We start from the raw sequence: 11076 nt of genomic DNA on the forward strand, positions 1-11076 counted from the left end.
GAATCTAGCTAACGTTTGGTAAATTTTACAATCTAGCCATTTACTGAAATTTACGGATATAAAATACCTAGTTTACCCTTTTTCTTATACTTACTTGATCAAAACACTAGCCCACGTTTGACCGATTTGAATTGTATACAGCCAATTAATCTCAGATTTTTTCGCAATTTAATTGGATATTTAGCTAATTTAATAGGAGATTCGGTGGTGTAATTAAAAGAGAAAATTTAATGCAATAAATGCACAAAAAATTTACCATAATTAACAGAAATTAACAAATCAGCAGAGATTAACAAAAATTTACAAACATTTACACTGTATTTGCTTACACGACTATAATTTCAGCAATTTAATTTCAGTTTTTTGAATTCATAATAGGAGAGTCGGTGATGTAATTAAAAGGGAAATGAAATATTTATTTGATTGAATAAGTCAAAAAGATAATGAATACACGTAATTATGATAAAATCCCGTTCAAAATTAGAAAATAAATTTGGAAAACAAAAATACCGTATTAAATGCGTATTAAAGGAAAAGAAAGAAATCGGCTCTACCTGCACATATGTAAATTTACGATAATTAACAGAAATTAACAAAGCAACGGAGATTAACAAAAAATTACGAACATTTACACTGTATTTCCTTACACGGCTATAATGTTCATTAAAGAAAAAAACGCTTAATAACCAACTTTGCTAAATATAGATTTTTTTTTTAAAATTCGAAATATAAACCGAATATAACAAATTCGGCTACAAAACCATGTTTCAAAACGTGGGCTAGTAGTTTTGAAACCAAACCAAGGCTAATATAGTAAATACAATCTTACATAAATATGACACGTCATCAAATTTGGCTAGATTCGAAAATTAAACTGAAAATTTGGCTAGATTACAATTACAAAGTAAATACACCTGCTATGACTCTAGTCACTCTACGCGCATGACCTCTTCAGTGGGGACGCCATTGATTAGAAAAGTCTTCCTGGAAAATAAAAGGAAGCTGATAAGTGATGAGTCCCTCTACATCCACAAATTCAACTTCAATTTCCATTTTTTTTCTCTCTTTTTTTCAAATATACATATCAGCAAAGTTTATGCTATTTTTTTTTTTTATAAACAATTGCATTAGTTTCTTCCTTGAGGCAGAGAGAGTATGTGAATATAAAAACATTTTATGGGTTAGGATATTTTCTCTGTGAAAAATAATGGCAGCTTCTTCTTCCTCTTCTTGTTCAGCGAGTGTTTCTAGTCCAGAGTACGATGTTTTTCTTAGTTTCAGAGGCGAGGACACTCGTTACAACTTCACGGACCATCTCTACACTTCATTCGTGCAAAACAACATCAAGGCCTTCAGAGACGACGAAGAACTCGAAAGAGGCGACGAGATCTCACAAGCACTCAAAGACGCCATTCAGAGATCGAAAGTCTCCGTAATCGTCTTTTCAAAAAATTACGCGTCTTCGCCGTGGTGTTTGGACGAGCTTGTGCACATTCTCGAATGCCGTAAAAGAAACAATCAGATCGTCTTGCCGGTCTTTTACAACGTTGACCCTTCCCATATCCGAAAACAAAAAGAAACGTTCCAGGCTTCGTTTGCTAATCATGCAAAACGTTTCAAAGGAGATGGAAAACTAAAGATCTGGAGAGAGGCTCTGACAGAAGCGGCTAACTTAGCTGGATGGGATTCAAATGTCATTAGGTACACAATTAATTAGTGGCTACTTTCTAAATGAATACTCTCAGTTTTATCTTTGTTTTTATTTTGGATCTGTCTTGTTATGATGTTTTGAAACGGAGTACAAATGGTTTCAACAATTTTTCAAGCGGTTTTCCAGAATTCAGTTTCAAACAATTATCAATTGAATGCTAATGTAAATGTAACAACTCAGTCATAATTTTAGATAATAAGGAGCTAAGAAATGTATGATATGCTCTGTTCTAATAAATACTTCTATCTTTGATATACCGAAGAAATAAAACCTTAGCTTTGGGTTACTTTAAACATTCTCTTTTAGTTCTCATTATCTATCTTACTCCGTGATTCAATAATTCTATCAATTACATTTCTCTTTTCTTCATTATGCTAGGTCAGAGTCTGATCTAATAAAAATGATCATGGTAGACGTTCTCAAGAAACTGAACTCAGTTCACGTCGAAGACGATTTCACGGGTTTTGTTGGCTTAGAAAGGCGTTTCCAAAAGATCGAAGATCTGCTGCGTGTCGCCTCACCGAAACCCCTGCTCATGATAGGCATTTGGGGGACGGGTGGCATAGGCAAGACGACCCTAGCACGTTTCGTCTTTCAGCGTCTCTGCTCCAAATTCGATGCTTGTTTTTTCGTCGAAGCCATAAGGGTCAATTGGGAACAAGGCCAGAAGAAGTACTATGACTCCGAAAACAATCTCTTCGACCACAGACGCCTCCGGGGGAAAAGGGTCCTAGTGGTTCTCGACAATGTGAATGATCCGGAGCAATTAGAAGTTTTAACAGAAGATGCTGATCGATTTGGCCCGGGAAGTATAGTCATCGTAACGACGAGAGACATGCAAATCCTTAGGGGAGATGTTGATGACACGTACAAAGTCGAGAAGTTAGATTTCAAAGAAGCCCTTCAACTGTTTCGTTCGGCTGCACTAAGGAAAACAGCCCATCAAGAGGATGATTCTACTCGTCAACTCTGCGAGAAGATCACAAATTATGCCGATGGAATCCCACTAGCTTTGAAAGTCCTTGGTTCTTTTTTCCGGGGAAAGACGCTGGAAAATTGGGAAGCAGAGCTGAACAAATTGAAAGTGTGTCCAAACGAAAAAATTATGAATATTTTGAGGACGAGTTATGACAGACTTGATGAAATACAGATGCGTGTGTTCCTCGATGTCGCGTGTTTTTTTAAACATGAATTCAGAGACTATGCAGAGAAGATTTTGGAAGCTTGTGAGTTGCACCCAAAAACGTGCCTCGATGATCTGGTTGACAAGTCTCTCATATATATCAATGTTTACAACAAACTTTGTATGCATGACTTGGTACAACAAATGGCTTGGAGTGTTGTGCAGTCTAACATTGAGCTCGAAAATCGCAGTCGTTTTTGGAGTACTCACGATGCTTCTCGCATTTTAGAGAGTACTAGAGTAAGTGATTAAACGATGTTAAAAAGATTTTTGCCTCATTTTAATTATGATATTTATCAATTATAGTTGTTTTTAACTTCCAGGGGACGGCGAAAATCGAAGTAATAATTCTTGATATGTCAAAAATCAGTAGAATAGTGTTCAACTCGGGTGCTTTTCAAGACATGTCTAAGCTCAGATTACTTAAAATCTTTCATTCTGACGTTCGCAAGACATGTGAAGTGTCCATAAAAGGTGGAGACAGGTCTGGCCTTCACTTTTTTCCCGATACTCTCCGATATCTCCATTGGGAAAAGTTTCCATGGAAGTCATTTCCACGGAGTTTTAAGCCTCAATATCTTGTGGAACTTATCCTGCCATTCAGCAATATTGTTCAACTTTGGGAAGGAATACAGGTAGTTACAAAGTTTCATATGTTTTTTGTTCTAGTAGCTAAGAGTTTTGTTTATGAATAATTACAAAATAAGAGTTAATCTAATCATCTTGGTCTCTTTGGATTTTTGTTACAGCCGCTTGGGAATTTGAAAAAAGTAGATTTTAGCCACTCAAGACGGCTGATTGAACTTCCAGATCTCTCTCAAGCCTCCAAGTTAGAGCATGTATATCTTGGACATTGTACGAGTCTGCTTGAAGTTCCTTCGTCAATTGAGAATCTTTGCGAGCTTAAAACTTTAAATCTCAACGGATGCTCGTCGATACGCAATTTTCCAAAGCTTCCCAACAGTATCATGTCTTTGGTTGTGAGTAAAACCCCAATTGAGCTACTGCCTCAGTCGGTTTGGTACCAAGATTATATCGAGATAAAAAATGTTTCTGGTTGCAAAAACCTTCCATGTTCCCCAAGTTTCTCTGATTTTATGAGTAGTTCAAGGATCCACAAAGTATTCGAGCTACGCGATGATGGAAACTTGACCTTTCATCTCTCTGAATCTCTAGTCAGTCACTGCATAAAACTTCATATACATGAGTGTTCAAGGGATGCTTTCTGTCCGGTGCTTCCATTGCATTATGATTTCAGCGGCTGTACAAATTTAGTGGCAAACATGTCGATTCCGAGGACTCTTCTCACAAAATATTTGGAAACTGGCTTTCGGAAGAAAGATCTACGCCTTCTTTTTCTTAATCGCTTGGGATTTAAGGGAGATGTAAGCCAACATTTCAGTAGATGTGTTCTGATGGTTGAGGTTAGTCCTTATTACAAGAATGCTTTGATGTCGAACAAGCACAGCTGCGGCTTTGATGTCGAACATCCACCTTTTGAAGTACGTATACGCTTTCAAACAGGAATGCTTTTTTTTCATTATTATTATTGAATTGGGATTTTCTGTCCCTAATATTTTGACATGTGCAGACACCCACTAGAAACTTTGTTCTGCTGCGTAAAATAAAATCCTAACATATCTCAATATCTAGATTTTATGTTGAGGAATCACTTATGACGTATACGAATGAGTAGTGACGTTATGTTTCATATGGCAGGAAAGGACGCTGGCAAGAATTTGTCGTATGTTTGCTAACCATCAATTTGGTAACGAAATCGACGTACTCTTTCACTCTGTTGACGAAATCGACGTACGCTTCGACTCTTGTGACGAAAACATGGGCTTCTATGTATATTCCGTTGCCAGTTTCTCTGATTCTGAAGAAAGAGAGAATCCTTTGAGGCGGCTCTACAAAGATGGCTACACAGAATTCAACTTTCTTTGTCAACTATCCTACGTTGGTATTAACAAAGCGTCGTTTAGATTCGCGGTTGGCCACAATGAAGATGGCAATATTGGCGCCAATGTAACAGAGTGTGGGGTCAGTATTATATAACGTGGGGAACAGACATGCGAAAAACGTGAACTTGCAGGTACTGGAAGATGGTTTAATAAAAAGAAAGGGCATTAGAACCGGACAACACGTTTCTTTTTTTTTTTAAAAAGAACCGGACACCAATGTTCTTATATTTCTCAATTTTTATTTTTTTCTTTTATTTTTAACTTTTAGTTCTAATTTTTTATTTTATTATAAACTTGTTAATTATTGGCTCTGTTTGGCATAGCTTTGTTTTTTTTAAAAAGTGCTTTTAATCTTTCAAAAACCGACAGGTGTTTGGTAAACTGTTTATAAAACAGTTGTTGCTGATAATAAAAGTTGATTTAACGTTTGGTAAAATAAATATATTATAGTAAAAAGACTAAAATATACATGTTCTTAAAATTAAATAACAATTATTAATGTTTATTTATATGCATATATATAAAAAATATTTTTTCTAAAAAAAATCAAAGAGGAAAAAAGATAACGTAACAAGATAAACTACTGTTGGACTCCAACGACCAACGACATTCTAATAAAATGCACAAATTTTATAACACGTTTCACTCTTAGATAGAAACACTTTGTACGAGAATATTACGGTAATTTGTATAGAAAACTTAAAAACACTTTCCAAAAACTAAGAATCCGGGGGCCGTTTGGTTTAGTTTTCTAAACTCGTTTTCTGTTTTTAAATTCTGTTTTCTGATTCTAATTTTTAAATTTAAAAAACAGATTTAGAATTACGTTTCGGAATATTTTAAATGTTGTTTGGTTATGTTTTCCATTCAATTGTATAGAGATAAAATAGAAAACAACTTTTCATTGTTTTCTGTTTTCTAAACAAATTTCAAAGAAAACAGAAACATGATTCTAAATCTGTTTTCTGAATTTATAACCAAACAGTTTTTCTAAAACTGTTTTCTAGAATTTAGAATCAGAAAACAGAAAACAGGAATGGAAAACTTAACCAAACGGCTAGTTTTTCAATCTTATGTACAAACTCTAAAATCGCTTTTGAAGTTTTTTGTAAGAACAGTTTTGCCAAACACCGGATAAACAGTTTAGTTTTTTTTTTCTAAAAACAAAAACAGGACATTTTGATATCAACCAAACGCAGCCATTGACACTGAAATGTTTTTAAAAAATTTGGGTGACACTGTGACAGTACCTTTTATATGTATAAAATAATTTTTTTTTTCCGATCTATGTAACTTGTTTTAATTTGCAATCTTCATAAAAAAAAAATATACTAAATTACGCATTGATTTATATATTTTTGATGCATTTCTAACTCGATTAAAGTCTTATCATTGTTAAGTGGTTCAAAATATTGAACCTCTTATATATTGCAAAATACTTATTAATCAAAATAAACGGGATAGGTTTGACATAATTGCATTCATTAAAATTAAAACAAAAATTAACAACCAGATTATTTGACAACAAAACTTCAAAATCCTACAGAAAATCCAGGAAAATCAGTCTTATACTTAAAAGTTAAAACAAATCAACTAATAAAAAACACTCATTAAAAATTTTAAACCCCTGATTTAGGGTTGTATTTTTTTTTAGTAATAAACCGGTCCGGTCCGGATTGAACTGCTGTTCAAAATAAAAATCCGGACCTAACCGTTTGTAAAGAGTAGCTAGATCGGACCGGCTGAAAAAAAATCGTTTTGAATTGGATCGGCGGTCTAAAAACCACTGGTCCGATCTGGTTAACGGTTTTTATGGTTTTTCTGCGCCGGCCTATTTTGTGCCATTGCTTTATCATTAATTTTTGGATAACTTACAGGACTCCTCCCCCAACTTGATATGTGTAATGGCCCACTCCTATTCTTTAAAAAAATCCAAAAGTGCCCTGATAATATTGCGTTTTTGTAGTTATCTTCTGTTAAGTATTATTCGACAACTATCATTTAGACTATCTCTTCTATTTTCGTAATCCTTAAATTTAGCATGGTATCAGAGCCTTGTGCATTCACAAAACTTGAATTTGGCCCGACCCACGCGTAGCGTGAGGGAGATTGTTACTGGGCTTGGTCACGCTACGCATGAGGGGGAGTATTGAAGTGGGATAAATCCACATTGATTGGGTGTGTAAATGAACATGTTTTTATATATCAGTTGAGTCTCTTCACTTGGTACCAATTGATTTTAGGGTAATTTAGCAAAATAGCCAACTCAAACGTTGAGAATTGCTAAATAGCCAAGGTTTTGTAAATAATAGATAAATAGTCATTTGGATGACGTGGACCAATCAGAATATTATTATTTTTAATTCCGGAGATTGTCCTTTTAGATTTGAATCCGGAAATTATTTGAATTTTGAATTGTTCAGGATTCCCAGAAATTGAATTTTGAATTGTTTCAGAATTCCCTAAATCAAGTGTGAACATAATTTGAGGTTTAATTTTGTTTCCTTATATGTAGCAATTGAAATTTACGTGGGTGTTTTATTGTTATTTTGTTTCCTTATATATTAGACGTTGTTTATTTCTTATTTACTGAATCTGGGTATACATTATTTTCTTATTAGATATAACAATTTTTGTACTTTACATATTCTGCAGTAAATACATGTAAATAATCTCCTAAATACATGTAAATAATCTCGTTATTTGTTTCAGAATTCCCTAAATTCAGTGTGAACATAATTTGGGGTTTAATTTCGTTTCCTTATATGTAGCAACTGAAATTTACATGCGTGTTTTATTGTTATTTTGTTTCCTTATATATTAGACGTTATTTATTTCTTATTTACTGAATTCGAGTATATATTCTTTCCTTATTAGATATAACAATTTTTGGACTTTACATATTCTGCAGTTGATACATGTAAATAATCGATTGGGTGGGAAGAAATTTGGGCATTTTAGTAAACTTAGATGTGTAATTAAAATCTGCTGCCTATTTACCTAATATTTACAAAACTTTGGCTATTTAGCAATTCTCAACGTTTGAGTTCGCTATTTTGCTAATTATTTATTGATTTTAAGATGAAATTTAACAAACTTAAAATATCCTTATTATATTTAAAATAAAATAAAAAATGAATAAACAATTAAAGAAAATAAATGTCTATAAGCTTTTCCAATGTGAAGCTCGTTGATATGAAATGAGAGTGGACAAACAGAGTATGTGTATTGCATTGCCATAAACAGATTTTTGTTTTCGGATTCTCGTTTCCAGCCATGGACTTTTACGTTCTGCACACAAGGCGTTCGACGAAATGCCGCAAAAAAAGATACCCCAGGCGTTTAGAAAAGTCTTCCTGGACAATACAAGGAAGCTGATAAGTAATGAGTCGTTCTACATCCACAAACTTCAACTTCAACTTCAATTTCCATTTTTTTTTTGTTCAAATCTATAACTTCAACTTCAATTTCCATTTTTTTTTTGTTCAAATCTATATATCAGCAAAGTTCATGGTATTTTTATAAACAATTGCATTAGTTTCTTCCTTGAGACAGAGAGAGTATGTGAATATAAAAATATCTGATGGGTTAAGGATATTTTCTCTGTGAAAAATAATGGCAGCTTCTTCTTCTTGTTCAGCAAGTGTTTCAAGTCCAGAGTACGATTTTTTCTTAGTTTCAGAGGCGAGGACACTCGTTACAACTTCACGGACCGTCTCTACACTTCATTCGTGCAAAACAACATCAAAGCCTTCAGAGACGACGACGAACTCGAAAGAGGCGACGAGATCTCGCAAGCACTCAAAGACGCCATTCGGAGATCGAAAGTCTCCGTAATCGTCTCTTCAAAAGATTACGCGTCTTCGCCGTGGTGTTTGGACGAGCTTGTGCACATCCTCGAATGCCGTAAATGAAACAATCGGATCGTCTCACCGGTTTCCAAACGTTGACCCTCCTCATGTCCAAAAACAAAAAGAAACGTTCCAGGATTCGTTCGCTAATCTTAAGAAGCGTTTCAAGGGCGAAATCGGAAAACTAAAGATCTGGAGAGAGGCTCTGAAAGAAGCGGCTAACTTATCTGGATGGGGTTCAAATGTTATTAGGTGCACAATTAATTATGAGCTACTTCCTAAATGAATACTCTAGTATTATCTTTGTTCTTATTTTGGATCTCTGTTTTGTTATGATATTTTGAAACGGAGTACAAATGGTTTCAACAAAATGTCAAGCAGTTTTCCAGAATTCAGTTACAAACAATTATCAATTAAATGCTATAGTGAATGTAACAACTCAGGCATAATTTTAGAGAATAAGGAGGCCATGACATGTATGCTATAATCTTTTCTAATAAATACTTACATCTTTGATCCATCGAAGAAATAAACCCTTGGCTTTTGTTATTACTATTACTCTTCCGTTATACAAAACATTCTCTTTTAGTTCTCATTATTTATCTTATTCCGTGATTCAATAATATTCAACTAATTACAATTCTCTTCATTATGCTAGGTCAGAGTTTGAATTAATAAAGAAGATCGTGGAAGACGTTCTCAAGAAACTGAACTCCATTCACCTGGAAGACGATTTCACAGGTTTTGTTGGCTTAGAAAGGCGTTTTCAAAAGATCGAAGAACTGCTGCGTGTCGCCTCACCGGAACCCCTGCGCATGATAGGCATTTGGGGGACGGGCGGCATAGGCAAGACGACTCTTGGGCGCATTGTCTTTCATCGTCTTTACTCCGAGTTCGATGCTTGATTTTTCATCAAAGACATAAGGGTCGAGTGGGAACAAGGCCATAAACACGTTCTTCGACCGCGAACGTCTTAGAGGTAAAAGGGTACTAGTAGTTCTCGACAATGTGAATGATCCGGAAAAATTAGATGTTTTCGCAGAAGATGCTAATCGATTTGGCCCGGGAAGTAGAGTCATCGTAACGATGAGAGACATGCAAATCCATAGGGGAGAAGTTGACGACACACACAGAGTCGAGGAGTTAGATTTCGATGAAGCGCTTCAACTATTCTTTTTTACTGCACTAAGGAAAGTGGCCCATCGAGAGGACGATTCTACTCGCAAACTAAACGAGAAGATCATAAATTACGTCAGGCGGATTCCACTAGCTTTGAAGATCTTGCGTTCTTTCCTCCGCGGGGAGATATGCGAAATTGAGAAGGAAATGCAGCAGTGTATATTTCTCGATGTGGCATGTTTTTTCAAGAACTTGTTCAGAGCCGATGCCGAGAGGATTTCAGAAGCTTGTGGTTTGCACCCAAAAACTGGCATAGATGATCTTGTTGACTAGTCTCTCATATCTGCCAATATTGATGACAAACTTTGTATCCATGATTTGATACAACAAATGGCTCTGAGTGTTGTGAATTCCGGCGTAGAGCTAGAAAATCGTACTCGCTTTTGGATTCCTCAAGATGCTTGTTGGATCTTAGAGACCAACAGGGTAAGTAATTGAAATATGCCTCAAATATTTATGAATATTTCTATGATATTATAAGTTAACTTGTTTTTAACTTCCAGAGGACAACGAAAATTGAAGGAATTTTTCTATATATGTCAAGATTAGTATAATAGAATTCGACTCGGCTGCCTTCGGAGCATGTCTAAGCTCAGATTACTTTAAGTCTTATACTCCAACATTGACAAGTACTGTGAAGTCTCAATAAAAAGTGGAGCAATGCTCGATCTTCACTGTTTTCCTGGTTCTCTTCGATATCTCCTTTGGGAGGAGTTTCCATGGAAGTCGTTTCCACAGAATTTTAGGCCTGAATATCTTGTCGGACTTAACCTTCCATTCAGCAATATTGTTCAACTTTGGGAAGGAATATAGGTAGTTACAAAGGTTCATCGGAGTTTTTAATATGAATATTAACAACCAAAAAAGACATATTATAACTTCTTTTGACTTATTGCTTTTTGCTACAGCAACTTTCGAATTTGAAAAAAAAAATTGATGTTTGCCACTCGAAAAACCTGATTAAACTTCCAGATATGTCTCAATCTTCAAAGTTAGAGCATTTATATCTTGAACATTGTACGAGTGTGCGTAAGGTTCCTTCGTCTCTTGAGCATCTTGGCGAGCTTATAACTCTCAATCTCAACGGCTGCTCATTGATACCCGAGTTTCCAAAGCTTCCCAAAAGTATTGTGCATTTGGTGTTGAGTGAAACCTTAATCAAGCTAGTGCCTAGGTCTAATCAATACC

General features: G+C 35.1%; 1 protein-coding gene across 1 annotated transcript; it reads left to right on the forward strand.

Moving 5' to 3' along the window:
• Positions 1-1022: 1022 nt before the first annotated feature.
• LOC149393198 (disease resistance protein ADR2-like) lies at positions 1023-10161 on the forward strand. Its single transcript, XM_089617938.1, has 10 exons — positions 1023-1701; positions 2090-3134; positions 3218-3529; positions 3644-4396; positions 4614-4937; positions 8361-8371; positions 8481-8764; positions 8835-8961; positions 9368-9450; positions 9740-10161. Exons 1-10 carry the CDS (start codon positions 1208-1210, stop codon positions 10159-10161), a joined length of 3855 nt encoding a protein of 1284 aa, XP_089474064.1. The 5' UTR covers positions 1023-1207.
• The last annotated feature ends 915 nt before the right edge of the window (positions 10162-11076 follow it).

Source organism: Urtica dioica, chromosome 6 (genome assembly GCF_054948205.1).
Source record: "Urtica dioica subsp. dioica isolate 48M chromosome 6, U.dioica_male_clone48M_v1_H2, whole genome shotgun sequence".
In the NCBI taxonomy this organism is placed as follows: domain Eukaryota; kingdom Viridiplantae; phylum Streptophyta; class Magnoliopsida; order Rosales; family Urticaceae; genus Urtica; species Urtica dioica.

What these genes read in the sequence shown, in the direction of transcription:
- LOC149393198 (XM_089617938.1), top strand. Translation starts at nt 1,208, where the DNA reads ATGGCAGCTTCTTCTTCCTCTTCTTGTTCAGCGAGTGTTTCTAGTCCA. An exon ending in TCGAACATCCACCTTTTGAA is followed by an intron (nt 4,397 to 4,613) that starts GTACGTATACGC and finishes TTCATATGGCAG; the next exon opens with GAAAGGACGCTGGCAAGAAT. An exon ending in TGTGCACATCCTCGAATGCC is followed by an intron (nt 8,765 to 8,834) that starts GTAAATGAAACA and finishes AAAAACAAAAAG; the next exon opens with AAACGTTCCAGGATTCGTTC.